General features: G+C 37.8%; 2 protein-coding genes across 2 annotated transcripts in view; both read left to right on the top strand.

The window, feature by feature from the left end:
* The window catches only part of mthfd1l (methylenetetrahydrofolate dehydrogenase (NADP+ dependent) 1 like), a 30,957-nt gene extending 20,160 nt beyond the window's left edge, over positions 1 to 10,797 (top strand). The window contains exons 21-28 of the mRNA XM_079584779.1: positions 442 to 581; positions 697 to 738; positions 1,558 to 1,658; positions 1,943 to 2,120; positions 2,644 to 2,751; positions 3,250 to 3,402; positions 8,332 to 8,456; positions 8,596 to 10,797. Coding sequence (XP_079440905.1) covers positions 442 to 581; positions 697 to 738; positions 1,558 to 1,658; positions 1,943 to 2,120; positions 2,644 to 2,751; positions 3,250 to 3,402; positions 8,332 to 8,421 — 812 coding nt within the window. The 3' untranslated portion in view covers positions 8,422 to 8,456; positions 8,596 to 10,797. The remainder of the gene's footprint in view (positions 1 to 441; positions 582 to 696; positions 739 to 1,557; positions 1,659 to 1,942; positions 2,121 to 2,643; positions 2,752 to 3,249; positions 3,403 to 8,331; positions 8,457 to 8,595) is intronic.
* A 1,834-nt stretch (positions 10,798 to 12,631) lies between these two features.
* The window catches only part of akap12b (A kinase (PRKA) anchor protein 12b), a 38,006-nt gene continuing 24,961 nt past the window's right edge, over positions 12,632 to 25,676 (top strand). Inside the window, exon 1 of the mRNA XM_079584423.1 lies at positions 12,632 to 12,957. Within this exon, the coding sequence (XP_079440549.1) occupies positions 12,847 to 12,957 (111 nt within the window). The 5' untranslated portion in view covers positions 12,632 to 12,846. The remainder of the gene's footprint in view (positions 12,958 to 25,676) is intronic.

Below are 25,676 nucleotides of genomic sequence, written 5' to 3'. Positions count from 1 at the left end.
AAACCCAAACAGTAGAAAACAAACAAAAGTGGCATGTAGGGGAAAGGAAAATACAGTGGAGTTGAAATCATCTGATCAAAACCGTTTGTGATGCTCGTGTTGTACACCATTGACAGCACTTGTGAAAATGTGCCATCACTCACTCATGATGGCAGTAACACATATGTGGAGCACTCAATGCTCACTCTTAAAATGGTTGTATTTATATACTTATTATAATTAATGGCAATAACTCTTTCTGTAATGTGGGGACAATCAGATTATTACGTAATTGTAGGTTGCTTTCATGTGTGAGTGTCGTGCTCTTATCTGGCTCTGTGCAGTAATAATAAGGTATAGATGCAGAATGTTTGTTTGCATCAGTATCTAGCACAACAGAACAGTTTTTATATCAAGGTCTTATTTATAAAAGCTCTCAATATTGTTTAATTTCCTGCTCAGTGACGGAGGCTGGCTTTGGTGCGGACATTGGCATGGAGAAGTTCTTCAACATTAAGTGTCGGACGTCTGGGCTGAGGCCTGATGTTGTGGTGCTGGTGGCAACTGTACGAGCTCTGAAGATGCATGGAGGTGGACCAAATGTAAGTGTGTGTGTGTGTGTGTGTGCACATTCACATGTCCCTTTATATGCATTACAGCATTAAAAATACATTTGATATATTTACAATTGTCTGTATATACTGTATATTTTTAAAGGTCACAGCTGGTGTACCACTGCCTAAAGAATATATCAATGAGGTAAGCAATGTTTATTTACCAATCTTGCTTCAAATTATATTTGTAAGTCTAATGATTTAGTGATTTAATTTTAGTAGGAACTATGTTTTGAACACTTTTTTTTTTCTTTTCTTTCTTTTTTAACACAACTTATGTACTATCCTATTCCAACAATAAGTGGCGATATTGCTCCCCAAAGGCAGGATGAAAATAAAGAGGGTTGGAAGGAGGAAGGGGAGTAAATGAATGAGGGTTTGAGCAAAGGCCCAGAGCACATCTCCTCCACCCTCTCCAGCTCCCCTCTTCCTCCCTAATGTGGTTTGTGTTATTCAATTAACAGGGTAAATACAATCTGTGTTGTTGAAGCTAGAGACACAGAGGCGTAATGGGAGTTGTAGTCTCATAAATGCCGTACCTGCTTTTCATCAGTCTCTCTAAAGCAACCCAGCTGAGAAAATAACTCAAGTGCTTAAGCTAATTGTGTGGTTCTGTAATGAGAAACAGAAAGCACCAAAGCATGTCTCCTGAGCCTGAGACTGGTTCTGAGACTGGTTCTGCTCCATGAGCAACAATTGAGTTTAAAAGAAAAGAGCCGGAAGTTTCCTCTGAAAGCTTAGCTGTTCTCTAACTCACTCATCCTTTCATGAAGATCCCGATGAATCATTCAGATCCAACTAAGATTTTAATGCTTTCCAATTTTGTCTATTTAATTTCTCTAAAAATCCACTTATTTTAAATCTTGTGATTTAAATGTTAATTATAATTTATTCCAGCCATTTAAACTTCTTCATTTTGTTTTATTTTTTAACAAATTCATTGTCTGTTTACTTTTTTCATCAGAATTTGCAGCTGGTTGCAGATGGCTGCAGTAACTTAAAAAAGCAGATTCAGATCGCTCATCTCTTTGGAGTCCCGGTGGTTGTTGCTCTGAATGTCTTCAAGTAAGGATTGGTCCATCTACAAAAACTCATTCTCCAGCATGCATTTTCTTCCTAAAACATGATGTTTAAAAATATGGTGCATTAAACCATTAGAAAACAGTCATGGCTGACGCAGAGTACCAAAAGTTAAACAAAGTGCTCTGATAAAAAACAGCCACAGATTGTGTGCTAGTTTAGCCTTTTTGCACATAAATGTGTCTTTCCAGTATTAGCCAAAATGTGGTTTGCCCTGTGCCATTTTGATTTGCCTTGTCAGATCCCATGACATTTCGCTTTCTTTGAAGGACTGACACTCAAGCAGAGATCGACGTGGTGTGTCGCATCGCAGAGGCTTCTGGGGCCTCAGCTGTTGTTCCGTGTCATCATTGGTCCAGAGGTGGGCGGGGCACTGTGGAGCTGGCACATGCTGTGAAGGAAGCTGCATCTCAGGAGAGCCGTTTTCAACTCCTGTACAATCTGCAGGTGGGGCCAGTTGTGATTTATCTGTGTAAAAAAAACAACAACAGACAAACGTTAATAAAATAAAGTGAATATTGAGCTCAAGTAAAACCGAATCCCCTCAAAGACAGAGCATCTGATGGGTAGTTTAAATATGATCGTATCTAAAGAAGTGTCTTGTACGATTTGAGGGTTGCTTCCAGAGTGCCGGGAAGCCATCAGCTGGTTTGAGTTAACCTTAGTGAGATTGGAGGTTGTGACTTTGATTAAGTGATGCTATGAAAGGCACAGTAATCTCTGCTCTTGGCTCTGGCTGTCCTCTATTATCCTATTAGATGTCCGGGTGCTTGCTATCCCAATCATCTACATGGAGAACTGACGGGGGATTTATGACCAGATAGGCTGAAGTTACATTTTAGAGCTGATAATTAAAAAATAATAATTTCAAACTCCCCCCACACTCCTACTTTTTTGTGTGTGTGTGTGTGTGTGTGGAACTCCCTTGATTTGTTATGTAATTATTATGAGATTTTTTTTCTTTTTACAGGATCCTATTGTAGAGAAAATTCGGACGATTGCACAAAAGGTTTATGGTGCTGATGACATTGAGCTTTCACCTGAGGCTCAAGCTAAAATAGACTACTACAATCAACAGGTGAGAAGGGCTGTACATTGCCACTTAACTTTACAAATGCACAAACAGTTTTGATATTTGAGCTTGGGTTTTTTTATAAATTTTTTCAAACTTTTAATATTCAATATTTGTCTCCATTTTTTTTATTTATAATATGCATCAATATAACAGTACATAGTTATAAACTTTATGCACTTTTTATACAAACAGATAGTTTTGAATGTATTTATTGAAACTGATAGCTGATTCATAGAAATGTACCAACTCTTTGCTACTCAAGTTTCATATTTTCGAGGACAAGGATGTCTAATGATAAACTTTTTTTTTTTACGTTTTCACAATTTTTCTTGCATCATCTAATGTTTTATATTGGTTGCAAATATGTTTCTTGAGCTGTGTGCTCATTGATATTAAATGGTTAGATAATCTTGGCCCAATGGGTCCACCTCTTAACATATTGTTGAGAGATTGATGTTGTGCATGTCTTATGTGGGTACTAACTGTCTGTAAATCTCTCAGGGTTTTGGTGCTCTTCCTATCTGCATGGCCAAGACCCACCTGTCTCTCTCTCACATGCCTGAGAAAAAAGGTGTTCCTACCGGTTTTATCCTGCCCATCAGAGACGTCCGTGCCAGCATTGGAGCAGGGTTTATCTACCCTTTAGTTGGAACTGTAAGTGATTATCCTTGAAATCTGATGGAAACTCTCATCTTGTTTTTTTTTCTTTTCCATTCTGTCTGCATGTCTACACTTTCCTTCCAGATATATTTGATGGCTTTAAATCTTTTGATGCCATCCACTACCTCTTCATATTATGTTCTTTTATTACGTCCTTTGCTGGTAAGTAACTGGATGTTTCAGTTACTAATAGGATCCAGGATTACGATTGAACCTGTGATCTATGACCTCGTTGGGACTTTTAAAAACAGCACTCAGGCCAAATTCCTCTGCCTTCATGTTTTTGCTCTCTAAAAAACAATATTGCCTGGCCTAAGGCAGGTATATCTCCGTCTGAATTCCTGACAATGTTTGGTCAAGGCCGTTTTCAATAATGAGAAGTCTATTGGATTCTCACTTAGGATTTATGATGAAACCTGTGAATCAGCCTTCTAAAAACAACCCTTAGAGCATGTGTGGTCAACTTTTAAATGACCCATGCTTGCCTTTGTGTGTGCATGTTTGTGGGCTTTTATTAAGATACTCCAAAAAAAAAATGTACAGCTATAAATTAAAAAACATTATGTACATGCATGAAGAACAATGTAACACATTTTTTAAAATCTGTTGGTTTCACTGTTTTCAAAAAGGTTTGAAGTTTGATTATTTTGATTTGTTATCATGTGGTGATGCTCTGTTTGAGCATCCTGACCAGCTGGATATTGCGTCGTGACCCATTTTGGCCAATCAGTGGTAGACCTGAGGAGTTTGAGGAACCCTGAAAACCATCATTGTTTTGCGATTTCAATTTGGTGACGCTGCTTAATTTCACTAGTTTTTAATATAAATAACTATATGTTTGTCCACTGATGCTCCATGCTGTGTTATTAATTGGCTCTAGCCCTTCCTCTTGCTAAAGTTTCATTTAATAGTGCCCCAGTTTGATTAAGCCAGGATTTTTGTATCTTTTTGTCATTGTGTGTTTTGTGGGCCGGGTGAGGCTTAGGAAAGGAAGCTAATTTCCGGGTTGAGAGTGAGGTCTTGGCTGCGATGTGGGGTCAGGGTCAGGGTGAGGTGTCCGCCGCGTGGCTTGCTGGGAGATGGGAGACTGTGACCCAGCCCCTCCGGTCTGACCACTGCTCTGTCCGCTTTCATCTCCATGGGCCTGCTGCGGGACACACGGCCAGCACTCATGACCTCTCACATTCAACCCCTCTCAGAATTTGCTGCCAATGCTTTGAACTTCAGTGAAACTTCAGTCTGCTCTCCTGCTTTTTTTATCTTTATCTTTGATATATTGATATATAGAGGTTACTTTACAATAAAAAAAATTCTGCAAGTTTCATACTTCAAAACAAACTCCTCAGTTTTAATATATGATTTTTTTTCTTCCAGGACATGCCTGAAGTTTTTTTTAATAATGTGTATGAACATTTGTTTGTTCTTCTCATTTCACAATGGAGTCTTTTCTTATGTTCTTGACATGCTGCCGCTATGTTTAAATAATTCTAGCAGTCCGACAAGAACTATAGAACTATACAGATAATAGAGTTAAGCTAGTGTGAGCAGTTACCCACTGAAACAAACTGTTGCAGTTGTTGTCATCTTATGCCTCTGGATCTGGCTGAAATATATATGGGTTCAATTACAGCACTGGCCATCTCAAGCATCAAAACACATCACACACGCTGTGGTGGAGAGTGCGGATACGGTGCAATGAAGTTTGCCGATCACAGCAATGAGTGCTTGCATTTCTGAAAGAGGAAATGACAGAGCCTCCTGTTTTGCTTAGACATTGTGATAAATATTTTCTTTACCACCAACTCCAAGAAAGTCTGATGTGAAAAGGAGCTTTCATCTTCTTCTCTCTTCATCCTCTGTCTTCTCCTTGTTCTTAGTCTTCGTCATCTTTTTCTTCTCCTTGTTCTCCTCTTCCTTCTTGTTCTTCTTCACCTCCTCTTCGTCGTCTTCTCCGTATTCACCTCTTTCTCCTTCTTCCTTCTCTTCATCTTCTTGTTCGTCTTCTCCTTGTTCATCTTTTTCGTCATCATCTTTCTTTGTCTTCTTCTCCTCCACCTTCTTCTCAGCTGTTTTCTTCCTCCATATATCCCCCCCTTAAGCTAAATTTTCAATGTCTCACATGTTTTTAGCTCTTTTTACAGTGATACTATTAAAAACGTTGTGTTTTTTATGAACACATGTTCCCTGTCTTTCAATCATAGCTTAGCTACAACTTAGATTTGAAATGGAATGTAATCATTATACAGGAAAGTCACATCTATTCCAGTCATGTCTGTGCATTACTGTGTGGCTCTGGCTACAGACAGGTGTGTGTTAGTCTGCTGTTACTTTCAATGCTGGCCCCTGAGGGACAAAGCAGCCATGGGGGCTTACAGGAGGAAGTAACTGATGTCATGCACCAGATATGTGAGGGAGGGGTCAGCCAGAGAACAATGAGACTCAGCGGATCTTAGCTTCCATTCAGCTTAGGAAATTTATTGCCCAAAACCGTGTCTGCTGCAAGCTGCACAATGAATTCCTCATGATACTGCTGGAAGGCTTATGGTGTTTTGGCAACCTGGCCAACACGCTGACATGAACACATCAATAGCAGAATGGTGCAATGAGCATGTTCAGTAAAAACTATTAACAGACACAATGGTTTGCGGTAAGGAAAACATGGCCTATTTGATCCAAATGTTCAAATGAACTACTGTAAGTTGCTATTTGTTCTTTAACAGTTACTACATTGAGTATTGTGTATGGGAATAAAAAGTTCTGTTTTATTTATAATAGCATTTATATTTTTTGTTTTTTTGAGCAATGTTTAGATGACTGGACACAAAGTGAACACCTAAACCTAATGGGGGGAAAAAAACAATATGGAATTTTATGTGCAGATTTGTATTCTGGGGAATAATGTAATCTCTTGTATGTTTCTGGCACAATGACATCTAAAACCACACAGCCAAGGGGTTGACTTTGTAAGTGAATTTGTTGAGACAGTGTTGCTTTGGTTCAATGTTCTTGGTTGGGGTGGATAATGTCTACCTTCATCCTCTGAAGTGCACATAACCACAGAAAACAAAGGTTGATCAGTCATGAGGAGTCGGAGCGGAAGTATTTCAGAGTATTTCAGGACCTTATATCTGAGAGTTTTACAGTTTTCATTCTCTGGGCAGGGTAAAATTCCCGGATAAATGATGTTCTGTTTCCTCTGTCTTGGACTGTTTTTTAATGATAATTTAATTAAGAGAATTCCTTTCTTTTACATGTCTCACATGTGTGCCAGTCACTTGATTTTAATCTGTGGTATTTTAAAAGATGTTTTTTTCTTTAATGGTTTGACTCCTGGCTTCAGATTTTGTTGTTTGGAACATAAAAAAAGAGATGACCTTAAGTTTTACTTAATTGCGTTTCAAGGCTGCATACTTTTTTTAGGGAAACCTTGTGAATATTGGGTATACACTGACCTGTCAGCATTTGCAAAAATGTTATGCATCTTCATGTTTTATTACAGTAGTAATAGACTCATCAATTTCAAAAGCAGAGCAAAATTCGGGTCTTCTAAGAACCACAATTGTCTCTTTAAAAATTGCATTCATTAAATGATTTTAAGGTTTGGTTTTACGATTTCCAGCATTAGCCTCTGTTTGTAGTTTAGATTTGTCTGCTGGTCTAGTAAAGTCATTTGGAGGTAACAAGATTTGCCTAGAATAGGTTTTCAGCAATGTGGTTTAAACATGCTTCAACTCTTTTTGAAAACAACCTCTTCTTTGAGACTGAATTAGGGCTGTGAGTGACTGTGGCTATTTTTTACCACCATGGTGGTAGAGGACTGACCACTGGCGGTTTTGCAACCATTTAGGAGCACAGAAACTTGTCAATGCTGCTAACATATTTATTAATAAAATGGCCCCGATAGCATGCTAAAAAGATACAACAAAGTGGCAATGTTTTTGAAGTAGTTGACCCCTAAATGCTTAATATTTTTCTTTTATATTAAAAAAAATTTCTGACCTTTTTTCCTCATTACTATATTGAATTGGTGTTATCTTTTGAACTCTTGGCATGAAAACAAACTACCAATCATTCATGATTTTTCATCTGTGTTGCTATTTCAACATAAAGGCCTAAACGCACCTAATGAGTATGAAATATTCTTGTTGCAAATTGATAAATCCCAACAAAGATAAATGTATATACCTACTCTGCGCTTTGCTGGGGCAGACGAGTAGCCCTCTCTCTTGTCTTTTAATGTCTTCATATTTTCCCCGATATTCCAAAGTCACTGATGAAGGTTGGAGGAGCGATCTTAGCATCCGCTTAAAGGGGTGGTTGATTATGATTTCACTTTTCTAACTTTAGTCAGTGTGTAATGTTGCTGTTTGAACATAAACAAGACATTCCTCCCGGGTTAGTGACATCAGCAACCCTAGAATTTACATAAAGCCCGCCCCCTCAGTGCATGTGTGTGTGAGGTAAAAGGACACAACCTCTTGAAGCTCCGCCCCCTGTGCTGGGAGCAGCAGCTCATTTGCATTTAAAGGGACAGACACAAAAACGGTGCGTTTTTGCTCCCCCTCAAAAAGTGACATGCTATATAATACATGGGGTATTTTGAACTAAAAACTTCACATGCATACTCTGGGGACATCAAATTTATTTTACATCTTATGAAAAGGGCATTATACCACCCCTTTAAGCAAGATCTTGATGTTGCATTGCCGGCGAAAGTGAAACTGAATTGCCGGTGTTGTGCCGAATTTCGACTCATTTAATAATCAACAAATTATTACCCTGAGTGAATCTAAAGACTAATGGAAACATGCATTTCACAAAATCAAACTGAATCTGTCTTTTGTTCATTTTTTTATATATATACCCCAGACAAAAAAAGATTTGCCTATCAAAATGTTTTCTTGTCTTGTACATTTATTTCAGATGAGCACCATGCCAGGCTTGCCTACTAGACCCTGTTTCTATGACATTGACCTGGATCCTGTGACGGAGGAGATAAAAGGACTCTTCTGAGGATATTTCTCCTGTCCCATACATGCACTTGACCAGTAAGAACACAACTATGACTTAGTTTTTGTGCTTTACTCATGCCACACCCCAAAAAGATCAGATTTGATTCAATGTACAAAACTATCTCTCCTTATCCTCATTTTTTTTGTCATCTCTCTTTCTTTCCTCCATTCTCAGGTGTTCCTCACTGTCCGTGTAGGCCGCCATTCATATGCCAATGTTTACAACTCATCCACTGCCTTCTAGAAATGAAATTACTGAGAGCGTCAACTCTACAATAACAGCTTCCTTTATGAATTTTGTTTTTAGCAGGATTTCGTTTAATGAACTTTTAACTGTTTGTTTAGCGTTTTAGGCTTTACTTTTTTCGTATTCTTTCTGTAAGCATTTGTTTACATAGTGTTTTAGTGTTTACAATTTAATGACGCACAAAACCTTTTTAACTCATTCCATGCAGCTTAAAACTAATGCTTTAATATTTCTGTTTTATTTGTTTCAGGTTACTTATGGAATATGGTAACAGTATTCAAGCAAACTCCATTTATATTCTTTTGACTTGAACACCGTTAGCATTCTCCATTTGGAACAGTAAATAATTTGTATCAGTTTCAGATGTTTGTTACAGCCAAATATGCCATAAATCTGATGTCTGAGGAGCTTTTATTTAGACACTACACAAAACTAAATTATAGTGGTGTTAGTGTTTTGTTTGACACCTGTTCTATCTCTCTCTTTCTCTCTCTCTCTCTTTGTTACAAATGATTTAAATGTACAAATGTTACATATTTCAGTCTACCTGACTGTCTACGCACCTTTTCAGAATGCATGCGAGTACATGCCAGAAAATCTTGTTTTAGACATTCCACCGTTATCTGTTATTCTGAGTCTTAAACTACAGTGTGCTACGTGAGTAGAGAGAAGAATTCCATAACTGTTGTAATAGTGTATGCTTTAAAACCTGTATTTTTCCAGCGATGATAGATTCTACAAAGAAAAAGGCGGTCAGAAAACAAGATGACTAGCCAGAAAAAAATAAAACCATATTTCGGTGTACCAGTAAACACTTTGCATTGGATTGTGGACAATATAATTTTGTTTTTGTTTTTATCAATATGCCACTTTAAAAAAAAGTTTGACACATTAATTATGTGTCTGTGAGAGAATGTATTAGTGATGTGTGCACGTGCATGAGGGAGTTAATGAATCGCTAATCCATATTGTGAAGTCAGACTGTTGGTCCACAAAGGTGAAATTCCTTCAGATTAGATTCCTTGGTCTTTTATTAGGATAAAGAGCTGCGATGTATCGAACAGTAGCAGACGACCGGCCCCCACCCAGTCTTTCCATTCTTGTGCCTCTACAGGACACTGTCCAATCAGAGACGCCCTGTGAGGGCAGCAGTACTCATTCATCCCCGTCTCAACGAGAGGCCTTTTGCTCCTGTCATTGAAGACACCCATAATTAGCTGGCCAACTCAGCTTGACATTTACTCAAATACTCACACACACAAAAACTCGTAATCTCTTCTTCTAATCTCTTGCCCCACAGAGGACAACCAATGGAGTTTTTGTTAGTTCCCAAAATAGTAGTCCAGTAGTGTTATTGTTCCTTTTTCATGTCGTAAAAAAGGAATACATTGTGTGTGCTGTAAAAATGGGAAGTAATTATTTTATTATTTTGCATATTTGAGATTGGTGGGAGCTCTGATGAATAGGTTCCTGTTGCTGCCAGTGACTGCTGCCCTTTCGGTCTTTTGTAGGGCGCCCAATATTTAATGCATTTCCCCCTATACACTACTGTTAAAAAGTTTCTGGTTAAACTTATTGGTAAGATTTTGGAAGAAGTCTCATGCTCACTAAAGCTGTATTTATTTGATCAAAAATATAGTAAAATGTCATGAAATATTTACAATGTTTTCTATTTTACTACATTTTAAAATGTAATTTATTCCTGTGATGGGAAAACTGAATGTTCAACAGCCATTACTCCAGTCAGAGTATGATCTTTCAGAAATCATTCTGATTTGGTGCTAAAAAAACACGTATCTCTATTGTTAAAAACAGTTGTGCTGCTTAACATTTTTGTGGAAACTGTGATACATTCCTTGTTTATTAGAAAGTTTTAACAGAGCAGCATTTATTCGAAAATCGTGCATCAAATATAGCTTTACTATCACTTTTGATCAAGTTGCATCCTTGCTGAATAATAAAAAGCTTTCCACCCCAAACTTTTGAAAAGTAGCTTATATTAACATTGTGTGTTTTTGCAGTAATTATACAGCATCAGCTTGTTAGCTATAGTGAACTATCTGAATTCACTGTACTGAGTCTTTCACGTCAATCTTTTGAGAGCGAGTTATTAAAGTTTCTGCCTATGTCAAGCATCTCAAATCAGTCATTATGTTTCAATTTGGTTAAGTTGTTTTCTGGGTCGCAGAGATGCTGATTCGATTACATTTTTAAGGCTGCTTTTGACATTTAGACAATGCCATTGGGAATTCAGGCACCAACATTTTGGCGGCTTCTTTTTTATTTCCCTCAACAAAAGAAATGCCCTTGTTGGAGAGATGTCACACTTTTTACCACTGATATATACTGCAGATGCCACTCACATGTTTCTAATTGTTATTTAGCAAACTCTGAGTTTTATTTTACATGCTGTTACAGTTTGTTTTCCACCCTCAGTTTGTGCAAGTCATTTAACCCTCTGGGTTCAAGTGGGTCTGTCACTGTTTGTAAAATAAGCTACAAGGCAAATTACTCATTATTTTCTAACAATTCTAATTGCTTTACTTTAGTTTTCAGCTGGTTACATATTGGGCCTCTTTCTACACCGTGGTCCTGAACATCAAAATTATGAATCAATTAAACACGTGCGATTAAGCATGTGCAAGGACTCACATTGGGTAAAGTCAGTGTTATTTAATTTAGTTACAGTGTGCAAGCGTTGTGATAGTCTGAACATGTCTTTATCAAATTACTTTGAGTTCATAACCCACCAAATGTTTAATGCACGTAAAGCACTGCTCTACGTAATAAGTGAATATTGTTTTAAGTATAAAAAAAGATTATGAAGGTGGTTTCTGATTTGCAATACAGGTCATTTTTTAAAATTATGGATATAACTGTTTCCAAAACACACCAATTATCCACCACAAACTACTGTCTGTAAATAGGGGCTGGGTATTTCTGAAAAGCGAACATGCTTTCCGTCTATTCTTTAATTGTTTTTCCGTCTTCTTTTAGTCTAAGTTATTCTGTAACAATGACCAAACTTTCGCACAGCACTAGGCATCCACAGGAATGGTCCTTGCATAACATAAACATATAATTAAATGACCCAACCTGATCCCTCATATACTGCTTAAGAAAACAATGCATTATGTATTTTAATACAAAGTCTAGTCATTTTAATCTTAACCCTGGGTGTTGTTTACTTCTCTGAACACGGAGCCATTGTATCGCACCACAGCTTGTGCAAACTCGGTTGTGATTCGCAAGTGTAATTTACACATTTAAAGATTCTAAACAACATGCATTGGAGCACAGCCAATTAAAGCAGAGACAGAGGGAAACCTCACTGCATGGTTGGTTTAGATTGCATGCATGATGTGGACGTAAACTACAGTGCCCTCTTAATTCGAGTTTTCCTGTGGGACACGTTCCTTAGGCCTGTTTTTCTGTGGAGGCCCATCCGGCACCCAATGTTGACATTCCCACTGTCTGTAAATAAAACCAGGGCAGAAGCTTACATTTTTATATATATTTTTTTATAATTGCAGCTGCATGCCATTGAAAAATGTATATTTCTGCATACTTTTAATAAAAAACTTCTGTAGGCCTACAATTTCATGAGAAATATAAATCCCCTTTTTGTCCTTAAATGTTAGGAGAAACTGGTTAGTGTTGTAAGACATTAGCCTAATGCAGATATAGCCTAGTTATAACGAATAAAATCTAAGTTGTAACACTAACAGATTTTTTAATATAAATATACCTGTATATTATAATTAAATAAGAGAAAATTCTTATTCAGATAATACAGGTTCTGTAATTTAATATTTAATAACATGATTACAAATCGAGACTGAAATGTATAGGCTATTATCTCAGAATTGTATTTTGTTCTGAAATATCAACTATTAGGCTGCCTCAGAGGTTGGTAGCCAAATAGTACCTTTCTAAATAGTGTTACAGTCCCAGGTCTCACTCTGGTTTGATGCTGTAAGGCGTGTCTGGCTGCTCTCCATGTGATACTGATGGGAGGAGGGCTCCTAAAAGTGAACCTACAGACCCGTTTCAACACTTTCCAAAGCAGACAACCCTCGGGACGGACTGCAGGGCGCATTTACACGGGCTGTTGGATACCTACTTCCTTTTGAACGCTCGTTATTTTCCTGAGAGTGGAGAAACAGCGACATATTCATCATGGGAGCGACACCATCCGTGCAGCGGGACGCGAAGAGTCCTGAAGATGCGCCAGAGGACATCAGCGCGGAGCTCAGCGCCGCTCAGGATGGAGAAACCCTAGATGGCAAGGTAACATTACGCTTGAAAAGAAATATTATCGTTATGAGCTGACGTGTGGGGATAAAAGAGTGGTAAATCGCTGAACGTGCACACCTAAGTATCCCCGTTCGGGACCCCTTGAGTCAGATGCGTGGCGCAGTTATTGAGCTTTGATTTATGTAAACACCTGATATCCTGACAGCTAGCCGGGACTGCATTTGTGTGATTCGGCTTAGCAGGTAACGTTAGTAGGCCTATTTGAGAAAACGTTGGGACCTGTTTGCTTATGCATGTTCTTTAAGTTTTATTTTAAGTTTAATGAGTAGATTTGCAGTATTGAGGTAGTCAGATTGACTCCATCGGTCATTAGCTACAGAAGCGGTGTGATATTTTCATTTCTTTTATTATTATTTTTCTTTCTTTTTTGTCCAGAGACAACAATATCAGATTTCGAATATCAGAAAAATTTGATATAATGCATTTCTATCATGTTCCCAATTTCTCATGATGAAGGTGAATGTTCTCAATATTTTATTATGACATAGTGTGGCTCTTTGGTCGGTGGTTGAATAAGTTATTTGTTTGACATCATACTAGAATTATCATTCAAGCAATCCTGCCTTTAATATATATTATTCAAAAGCAGTATTGCTGTCATATAGTAACATGAGCTGCAGGCCTATCGAAGTCATCCTGATATTTATCACCACACGACACAAGTGTGATAATAGCCTACTTTTATACAGGAGTTCTACAATAAGTTTAGAGTTTTTCTAGGCTTTGTGAGTTGCTAACCAACAAATAGAAATAGAACAGGTTGTAAGTGGAGCAACAGTAATTCTCTTTCTTTCTTGAGGTTTTCTGTGATCACTGTCCACTCTGGGTCCACTCTGGGTTTTCCATTTCCTGCTCACTGATGAGAGAAACCCACCTCAGAGTGATTCTGGGGCAAGAAACAACATTGCACTCAAACACTCATTGCAATTCATATTTATTTAATGAATTTGTGGCTAATTCGTACTATCACATAATATGTTGTCATACAATCTGCTTATTGTGCATTAGGAATGGTTAGGATGGGGCTAGTAGTTCATACAAAATGACCACCTCGTAAAATAGTTTCCCCCCCCCAAGAGATCAGGTTGGCTCCAACCAATCTGGGACTACTTTTTCACTCTTGCGTGATGCCTTAGTTAATTTAGAGACACAAATTTGCACTATGCTGTTATTTCTTGTCATGTGCGAAATCACGGGATGCATAACTTACACTTTGGTGTTATATTACTTTCAAAGAGCTATGTATCAAAATGACATGCGCTAATACAGCCAGGAGAAGGCATGAAGAAATCACAGGGGTTTACTAAGATTCAGAGGAGTGAAAATGAGCATCTTATACTATGATGTACCGTTACATTCTTGTATTATTTAAAGAGATGCTCCAGTGGGTCTTAAAAGGGTTAGTTCACCCAAAAATAAATATTCTGTTATCATTTACTGACCCTCATGTCATTTTTGTTCTTTCTTCTGTAGAACATCAAGAAAGTTGAACAATTCAAGTTATTATTATTTTGATCACATGCAGAGATGATCAAACCCACAACTGACTGTCCACTTTGTACCTACAACTATATTTTTATATGGTCTTTTGACAATTTTATCTAATGTTAACACAATGAAAACCCATATTGTTTACACTTATTATTTAAAACGTGCTTTTAAAGAAACAAAATTGAAACTTGACCACGCCATTCAAGGGATGATCCCATATTAATTTTACACTTTCAGAAATGGACATCATATTTGCTTATCTATATATTATTTTACACCAAACATTAGATACAGCCTTCTCTTGTTTACACTAACTTTTGTAGGTAACATCTCTAAGTTGTTCCTTACAGAAGAGATCTACACATAACAGTGTTAAATATGAAACTTTGCACAACAGATATGATTGTTTTAGGAGAGTAATGTGCAGAAATGTGATGGGACACATTTTGTTCCAGACAACCGTTACAATTTGATGTGTTTTTTCCCCTCTCAAACAAAGCACAAACAAGACAATGACCTTGCATGTTGTTTTCCCCCAGCATTCCATTCTTCTTCTTCAGCTGTTCAGTTTTATATAAAGTTTTTGATGATGGTCGCTGATATTGTCTCACCAGCTGAGCTTGAATAGAGGGCACCTTTTTTTAAAGGCAATCAGATAGGTTAACATACTTGTTAAAACAAGACCTTAGATACAAAAAAAGTCCTGTTAAACCCTTCCAGTTTTGTGACTTCTGAATTCTACGTAAATCTGAATCTTGACTGAAACATGTCAAGACCGGTTTGAGGTATGGAATATGCAAAACTCGAGTGTTTGTTATTTATCAGATAAGGACCCTTGAACAGGTGTGGTGTTTGTGTGTGTGCGCTTTAGAACTACATGCTGTGTATACAGCGTTTGTGTGAGGCGCCCTACTGGAGATGTGGTTGATAAACATCCTCTCTGGCGCACACAAGAATTTTAGTAATTCCTCTCTCGCTTTCGCTCACACTCGCGCGCTCTAAAAATGGGTCAAAACGTAGATGGGGTTGAACACCTACTCAGACATCCCCTCACATTTAACATTTCCTCCCCCTAAAAATGCCTCTAAAACACTCACTTTGTTGAAAAACCAACAGGGGCTGAACCTCGGCTCTCGACTCTTTTCAGACTTTTCAGGCTAAGTCCGCGATTCTTTTAAAGACTCAATTGCAAACATAAACTCACAATAATGCCTGTGTTGGCCTTACAATGAGATACACACACAGGCCTTTTTCCAAAGCAACAATGCACTGATTGACAAGTTCATAAACACCCTTTAGTTGTGATTATCTGGATTAGATTCACACTATTCAACACTCAGAAGTAGAGTTTAAATTGAACGTGTAAACTTCTTTAACATTATGAAGGATGGCATAAAACCCTTTACATGTCAGAGCGGTAATGAGAGAGGGGTGGTGTGGGAGCATTTGCAATCAGATAAGAGCCTCATAAAGGATGGGACCCGAGAAGAGGGGGGAGTGGAGAACGGAGAGAACAGAGGGTCCATTTAGGATGGGCTGGAGGACAGGTCCCGGGGCAGAGGGGTGCTGTGTGTGCATCGGCCCGAAGAAAGAGAACTAGGGAGAGAGAGTGATTCAGGGAGGGGGACGTGGGAGAAAGATGGCTGGTCTGAATGGGAACATATCATGTAGAATGAGTGAAAGAAGGGCACAGCGAGGGAAAACAAGTAGATGGATAATTAGCTTGTGCTTTTCTGCCAGGGGTGATGAGAATGGTAAAGATGAGAAATGGAGAAGGGGATACAGGTTTCTTTTTGAGAAAAGAAATGACATTCTTAGTTGAAAAGAAACTGAACAGATGCTGTATGAGATGTCATGCTGACTCTCGCTGTCGCATTGAATACAGGTGTTGAGAAGTGAGGTCAGGTGGAAAAAACGTACTGTGAGATGAACAAATGTGAATGTCCCATTTCTGCCTGATCTCCGGATCTCAACTCAAGTGTGTCATCTTATTATGAAACTGTTTATGAAACATACCTTTAACAGTAAGGTCTAATGTAATAACATTAGGTATCTTGAACAATATTTTCGTAATTTCTGTTAACTTTATTCATGCCATCACAGACGCTGAGGTCTAGTCATTGACTACAATGCATGCTTGAGCTGTCTTAACTGAAAGTAACTTGCACTGACATATCTTAAAATATGGTAAATAGCTACTTAAATGTCCTAGTTTAACAAAGGCCTAATCCTGGCTTAATCTAAGCGCTGTCTGTGAAACCAGGCCCCAATGTATTATGAATAAACATGAATTAACAATGAACAATATGTATTAAAAAAACATTCACCAAGATTTAAAAAATGCTGTACACATTTTTTTTAAATGTAGTTCATGATACCTTATTCATTAACTAATGTTAAAAGATTGAACCTTATTGTAAAGTGTTACCAAATAATATTTTATTGAAAGTTTTTGAATCTCCATTCACATTGTTGATTAAAATCAATCTCCTTCTGTGTAACTGAGGACCCTGACTTGAGATCAGTGATTGTACAGGATCAGCAGATGAGTGCAAATAAGAGCTGGAGTAAGATTATGTAATATAGGATGTGATGGAAGTGCACGCAGACATCAGGGGATCAGTGGTTTAATGAGGGTTTGGCATCGGCGGCCTGCCAGGCTGTTTGCTCCTCGTCCCATTCACACTAATGCACCAGAGTGGGAGTGGGGACTTCCTGAGGTTTGACTAATTTGTTAAATGTCTCAATCAGTTGAAAAGTTGTCTGTTTAGCTATAATATAATATAATATAATATAATATAATATAATATAATATAATATCATATAATATCATATAATATCATATAATATAATATAATATAATTAGGGCTGTCAAAAGATTAATCGTGATTAATCACATCCAAAATAAAAGTTTGTGTTTACATAATATATGTGTGTATACTGTGTAGAATTAATATGTATAAATACACACACATTCATGTATATATTTAAGGAATAATTGCATTTATATACTGTATATACATTTATATAATTTATATTATATATAAATATTTTATATATAAATATAAAATTTTTTTCTTTAATATATACATGATTGTGTGTGTTTTTATATATATAAGTAATTATACACAATACACACACATATATTATGGAAACACAAACTTTTATTTTGGATGTGATTAATCACGATATAATATAATATAATATAGGAGTCTAAATAAGTATAGGTCTAGAAACTACTGATTATATTGGTGTATTCATTTCTTCAATGCATTGCATATCACAGTTTTGAATTGCAGTAAGGAAGAAGTAGCTGTATGAAAAGAGCATTAGTCTTTTATTAGAGGAGAGAGGGATGCACTTAAAGTAATTCACTCAGATGAAGGATGCAGATGGAGAGTGAGCTGTCATCAGCCAGAGAGAGGGAAGGTAGAAAAGAAGAAAACACAGATGAGTGAAAGGTGGACTGAGGAAAATATATTCAGTTATGATGTCAGGTTTTGGACAAATATTTCGTCCCTTCAGTAGTGATAATCTGTCTATGAGTGTTTATTACGTTTTTGTTGGGTAATACATTAGTTATTAAAGGGGCCGCCCTGTTTCTGAGCAGGACTTCCTGTCCAGAAAAGGAAATTAGAGGAGGCACGATGCTAATGAAGTAACTTCCTGTTTAAAGATCCAGTTATTCTCCTGATTATGTGTTGAACTTGTTTGGAGCATATATTTAAGATATTTTAATAGTCTTAATTATTAGTCACATGGAGCTTGTCTATGTCTTGACAGAGGGACATGTCCATTCTCAAGTGTGCTTCTCAAGGGTGACAATAAACTATCCACTTTTACTGAATCACTTTTATAAATATATAACATGCTAAAAAATTCAGCAAAATATGTCATAATTATATATATGTTTCAACCCAATTTTGGTTAAAATATGGACAAACGTTGGGTTAAAAATGTAATTGAAAAATGTAACCCAATGGCTGGGTTTGTCCATATTTGACCCAAAATTGGGTTGAAACAACCCAGCATTTTTTAGAGTTTATATATATATATATATATAGATATAGATATAGATATAGATATAGATATAGATATATATTAGTACACAAAGTCCATGTAGTCTTTCAATTGATGCAAGTACAAAAAAAGCAAGTGCAAAAGCAAATTCTTATATAAAGAATAAGAAAAATGCTGTTAAAATTAGTTTTAGATGGATAGCATGACACACGCCAGCTCCCCACACTACCATGCATCATGTTGGGTCCAGTAAGAAAAGATATCTGTGGAGCTTTAATCCGCATTTGTGTGTCGAAACACAGGCAGTCTTCTCACTGGTTCTGACCCTGCCACTCTCTCTTTGGCTCTCTCATGAGTAAGGACCTGTTTAGTGTTTACATGGGTCAAAAATAGAAGGGTTATATTTTCAACAGCCAACTCTCACTGTCCTCCTCCATCACATTCACTCTCTTTTTTGTTTTCCTCTCCCCTCTCTCCCTCTTTAGAAGTAAAGTTGGCCTCATAAAATGTTAATGAGTGCCAGAGTTACATAAAAACACAGTCTTCCAGAATAGAAAAAACAGAGGCCAGTGAGAGCAAAGGTAGAGCGAAGAGACAGTTTGTAATACACAAGACGCACCCTCTTTAATTAACAATACGGAGCAAAGAAATATCTTTCTCTTTCCCCCCCCTTTTTCACTTGTTTTGTCAAGTAAACAAGCAATTCCATCGAATGTCCTCATCTTCACTGTAGATGGGCTTGTGCTGATAAAAGTAAAGCACTCTCCTTTTGGAGAAGTGCTTTCATCAGGAGTCAGCAGCATCAATAACGTTTCATTACTGTCCTGCCAGAAAGAGACAATCCCAGTCAAATGCTCACTTTTGTCTGCACTTCACAGCTCAAGAAACCTATTGTGCTGCTGAACAACAGCTAAAGGCTGAGATGTGTTTGGTTCACAGCTTAATACAAAGGAGACTATCGACATTTGAAAAAAGAAACATCATCGGGAAGCTTCACTAGGATGGATTCTGGAAGTCTTTTGGATTTGAATGTGAATCCTCAAGCACAGGTGACAGAATGCTTTTGAATATACTTTGGCTGCTTTAAATGACCAACAATCATGGGTTAAATTATTGGTATCCTCGTGCATTTTGTTTCCAGTTAAGTTACATTTATGAACAAAGGAAGATGCTGAGGGGGTTACTAGCCATAAAAACGGCAGTGTAATGATGTTCTTTTCTCTGAAAATTGAATTGGTCAGGCAGATTGTGCAGTCCAGCTGGTCCCAGATTGTTTGCACGCTAGTTTTATTGCTTAGTAATGCTGATTGGTTTTAGCTGATGTCATAACCGTTGTTTCTCTGTAAGTGGGCAGATGCAGGACGAACTGTGTTTAACAGTCATAGATCCACTAACCCGTGCAGTGTTGTGTGTGACGCTTGTAGCAATCAGCCTTAAAATCAAAGAGATTATGCAAATATAAACACTCCCACACAGAGTGACAATGATGATGTCAACTAAATTAGGCAGAAGCCACAATCAGTGGATGGTACATGATGTAATGTCATCACAGACAGGAACCACTCCCATTCAAACCTCAAAACAGATGATCTGATATGTATTTGTTCTTGGGGGGAAAAACGAGATGGCTGCTGAGATCTTTGCGCTAAGTATTTCACTACCCTTTTATTTCAGAAATGAATCAAAGATTTAATTGATCATGATTCTTTAGCAATTCTTTGTATAGCAGTTTGTCTGAAGCTGCAAAACAATCTTAGCCATCAAAATGGAACCGCTCTTACATAGACACAAGGGCAAAATTCACTAAACCATTTAGTATGCTGTAATTCAGTGCAAACCCCTGCATGTACTTCACTAACCACATTTGCCTGGCACGATTAGCATTGCTTTTACCTCTTGTGGAAAACATTTCCTAGCGATGATGACAGCAGTAATGCATTAAATCAGGGAGAAGAGCATTACACTGTATAGATACAGTATCTAGGCGCATCCATGTAGCCGAGTGCAAATTGTGTTCAGCACAGGTTATTTGGGAGTTTTTGTGCGTATACCGTATTTCGATAATAACTTTAGTGAATCTGGAGCAAAAAACGCAGACAGCATATGCAAATAAACAATGCTATATGCCCCCATAGACTGCAACGTAATTGTCAATTTCAAGGCTCAGAAAGGTAGTAAAGACATCTTTAAAAAAGTCCATGTGACTTCATTGGTTCGACCTTAATTTTAACATTTTGTGCGCAAAAATAAATAAACAATGACTTTATTCAACGATTTATTCTCTTCCGTGTCAGTCTCTGATGCTGTTCACGTTTTAAACACAGTACAGCGCTTCCGGGTTCAACGCCAGCTCAATATTGGCCGGATCCTACATCAGCATCACACGCACAAAAAATATTGTCGTCGCTTCATAAAATTAAGGTTGAACCACTGTATCACATGGACTATTTTAACAATGTCTTTAGTACCTTTCTGGGCCTTGAAAGTGGTGATTACATTGCAGTCTATGGAGGGACAGAAAGCTCTCCGATCTTAATTTGTGTTCGGAAGATGAACTAAATTACTATGGGTTTGGATTGGAACAACATGAGGTCGAGTAATTAATGACAGAATTTTAATTTTTGCATTTTAACGGCGTGGTTGACCTTTAGCTGTGCCCCTTCGGGAGATGTAGTTCAATGAGATCAATGAGATGTTGTAATTAAAGTGTGGATTCCATTCAACATTTTGGCAGATTCATCTAACAGCTCTTCTGAGTTAAGAGTGAATGATGATATTTGTACCCAGCTGGGGTTTTCATCAAGACCCCTTAACAGCTGATTTCTAATCATTGATGAAAGGATGTGGATAATACAGGAAGCTTGATAATGGCAGATTGTGCTGGCTGTGATGGAGGAAAATCTATATTGAAAACAGGCCCTATAGCGTTCATTTAAGTCATGGCGAAGCATCACTAATGGATAATAATTATGACTCAGTGTTTGCGTGTAAATGGCTCAGACCACCATGGTGAAGTGGTTTGTTTAGACAGTGTACTATTTCTTTATGAGAAAGGATACTTTTTGTGTAGCTTTAGATTTGAGTAATTATTTATTTATATTGGTATGTAAAACTTTGTTTATATAGAATTATTTGTGTCTACTGCAAGACACTTTGTAAACACTAAGTAAACGTTCACATAAATACGTATGGAGGCAGACTCAAAAACAGAATAAAATTATATAAATAAAATATAGGAAATTAAAATGAAAGAAGAGAATGAGATTAATTGGGGGAAAGGTGTTTAAAAGTCTATTTAAAAGTGCTAATTGAGTCAGCTGCTTGGGTTTTGGAACTGTAGTCTGAGTGATCTAGCTAAAATATATTTAGTAATCATATTGCTAAGGTATGAAGGACACTATTAAGTGTACGTCCTCGGCATAGTAAAACAGTCTTTCTTTGTAGATCATTTCTGTGTCTTATTTCATTGGTCTGTGGCATGCATAAAAATGATGGTCTCCATGTAGTCAAAGTCCATTTCAAGGAAAGTCAGCCATATTTGCAACGCTCAAATAGTGTAAAAATAGTGTTTTTCTGACTTTACCAGGTGTCAATTGGCTTTTTTATTTAGAAGGCGGGCCACATTGCGCATTGCACTTCCTGCCATAGTCATATGAGTGCACTGTCTTGGTATAGAACATTATGACCACCTGCCTAATATGCTGTCGGTCCTTCATGTGCTGCCAAATCTAGTTGGAGGCACGTGTCAAATATACGTTCACATGAATGGTCGCACACAGGTTTTCCCATTAGAAGCATCACACTCCCTCCACCAGCTTGTCGTCGTCCCACAGTGCATCCTGGTGCCATCACTTCTCCAGGTAAATGGTGTACACCATCCACGTGATGTAAAAGCAAACGGGACTCATCAAACCAGGTGACGTTCTTCCACTGCTCCAAGGTCCAGTTCCGACACTCACCCTTTCGATGGTGGACAGGGGTCATTATAGGCACTCTGATTGGTCTGCGGCTACACAGCCCCATGCGCAGCTGAGTGCGATGCACTGTGTGTTGTGACACATTCCTCCCATAACTGTCATTAAAATGTTGGTGGCTAACGGTGGCTAAAGATTTGGGCAGAAGTTGCAGCAAAGGAAATCTGTTGGAGAATTGTAATGAGAGCATTTTGTTTAAACATTTTTTTTTTATATATTAAAGGAATAAAATAAATAGGACTACACAAAATATATTTCCCTTAAATAATTAAATGATTAACAAAAGAAAAAACGGCGACAAGTAGTAAAGGCTACGCTCGTTCTTGTGACACTCTAGCGCATTGTATTTGTTTTCTTTATGTCTTTATGAAATCCAACTTCACGAGCGCACACACAACGTATCAGTTCTAGTGTTGCTAACTTGATAATTCAGCCATTCATCATCAAACTAAAATGCAGTCAACCAAACATAAAAGTTACAATGTTCAATTTAAATGGTCCGCTGTAAAATCCGCATGCCCAGCGCCCAACCAAACACAATTTTGGATATTGGAACACGAGTGAAGTACAAGGCCATGTTTACACAATAAATATAATTTAGCAACCAAATGTTAGATTGCGAATATGAAAACATTTGGATTTGTGTCGAATGAGAGATTTTATTGCTATTTTCATTCTTGTTCTGTTCTGAATACCATTCAATTGAATGGATTTGTTGTGGAGTGTGGGGAACTAAAATAGCCTAGGCTACAGTGTTTATTAATGTTTGAAATGTTTCGTTTTATTTACCCATATTTAATATTCATATACATTAAGGTTAATGTTTTTTTTTTTTGGAGTGAGATCAATTTCTCTTTCATGAGATTACTTCCTCTTCTTGGCCGGCATACGTTAAAATCTATGGCCAAGGCTTCTAAACCGTGAATTTTTAGGGGCGTAATATTCAAATGACGATTGTTTTGAGCTGCCACATTTATCAATGTACGATCATTCGTTTGATGGGATTGGCAGCATACGAATGTTTCTGTACTCGTTTCTATGTTAAATTGGTAAATGAGGCCCATTGGGTTTGCAGGACAACTAAACAAAACCAGGCGCATGCGCTGTTTCCCCTTCACTGCAGTGCAGAGTCTCATCCGCTCAGTGCTGTACCAAAAATAACTACATGCTGTCCTCTCTCTCTCTCTCTCTCTCTCTCTCTCTCTCTCTCTCTCTCTCTCTCTCTCTCTCTCTCTCTCTCTCTCTCTCTCTCTCAGAGGACAGAATAACTCTTCTTCATCCTTGAAAGACAAATCATGACTCATGCCTCTTAACAAACTGCTGTGTTTTGTTATCATTTCCCTATTTCTGGTAATGGTTCAAGTTTCTGTATGAGCGTTGGGAAGTGGACGTTAGAAAGCAAATACTAAATTTGTAGCATCCAGGGAGAGTTGTAAAATCACAGCACAATCATGTATTGATTGAAAGGTCATATATCGCTCTGGCTGGCAGCCACGCCAGGACATTTGGAAATGTTATCTTCAGATCTATACGAGAGGTACAGTATATGGAAAATCCTTGAAGGCCCTGTAGTAAACACTGATTGCATTTTCTGGTTTTATTAGAGATGATAGAGATGATGTCAGTTAAATTTGGTTTGTCTCCTCCTGATTGTGATGGACTATAACAAGATTCATATACAAAGTTTTTGAAAAAAGATTATTACTTTCTGTGCGTTGAAACACGTTGAAATACGTTGCTAACACAAACAATTTGGGTGACTGTTAACTTTCACTGTATGGACAAACAAAACACTGAGACATTTCTTAAAATATCTTGTATATTCCGCAGAAGAAAGTCAAATACATTTTTTATTTTTGGGTGAACTATCCCTTTAGGATTCTTTGAAAGTGTTTGTGAATGTGCATGGCTCCACCAAAGCTGGTCACATGCTTCTACCACAGTAACATTGTTAGGGCATAAAATAAAATCAAGCATGTGAGAATCACTGAGCTCAACCCCTTTGTCTGAAACAATTCTGCATCTTGGATAACAAATCATGTGGCAGTGGGTGAACTATTTTCCCTGGAGTTGTATCTAATCTTCTACGGTCTTACAAGGGAAAATGGTAAATGTACTTTCTGTCTCTTCAACAACAGACGGGAAATGTCATTTGAAAGTATAAGTAGTCACAGTTCACAAAAGTGTATTAAAGATCCTGCATCATTGACAAGTAGTTGGTCAATTGGTTAGGCCAGATGCGTGCTGACAGTTAATTGCAGGTTTTGTAAGACCCTATAAATATGGTCTAGTGACGGCTGTTTAGTGCAGAATTTTTCTTTGTAATAGTTTAACTTTTTTTTGCAGTCATTAAACTGATCCAGTTTCACTATCCCCACCAGATCCTTATGTTAAACTCTGACTGTTGTTTCTTTAAAGTAACAGGAGAGTCACATCTGAACTTTTCCTTTCTTCTTATGATCTGAATCACAGGAGGACCCTTGGGATAGAGTGAGAGGAGGAGGTTTATTGTTTCAGTCCGACAGTGGGGTGGGGGGGATCTGGGACGGTCCAGTCGATCTGCCAGAGACAGGGAGGTCCTGTCCTATCACATTGATGTTTGCTCATGAGGGTGGCCTTAGTGACAGCTGTTAGGGGAGTGGAAGGAACAGAGGACTCCCAGTATCGGCGGGAGACAAATAGTGGGTCAGGAAAATCAGGAAAATGCACAGTGGGGTGGCTCACAGCTTGGAAGGCTCTCCGCATGGACATTTATATGTACAAGTTCCTGGAATTCGTAACAAAATCGCTCCTTTTTTGTATATAGCTCCCAGTCTGTGCCAAAAAATAAATTCCTCTTTCGTCAAACAAGAAGTAAAGAATTCGCTGCATATGTTTCCATGAAACAAACAAACCTGAAGCCAACACGAAGGACGTTTTAGCAAAGCAAGCACTTAATCTCTTCACAGCCTTGCAGATATGTGATTTATCAAGTCAGGGCGAAGAAATGCAAAGCTGTCACTGTGCTATTTGTAAATGTGAAGCTCAAATCCCATAAATTTGCCAAAGTCTAATAAGTTTAGGCAACAGGATGATGTGTTTGTCTGCCTTTTAAGCCACAGATTTTCCCCTTCGGTGAGTGAAAAACGGGCGGTTTGGACTGACTGGTTCTGATTCAGACTTTGAGAAGGCTGATGATTTGTGGACCTCAAAGACTGTTGTGATCTT

Source organism: Phoxinus phoxinus, assembly GCF_949152265.1.
Source record: "Phoxinus phoxinus genome assembly, chromosome: 16".
Taxonomy (NCBI): domain Eukaryota; kingdom Metazoa; phylum Chordata; class Actinopteri; order Cypriniformes; family Leuciscidae; genus Phoxinus; species Phoxinus phoxinus.
The sequence above is the reverse complement of the archived record's forward strand: the minus strand, read 5'-3'. Positions and strand labels throughout refer to the sequence as shown.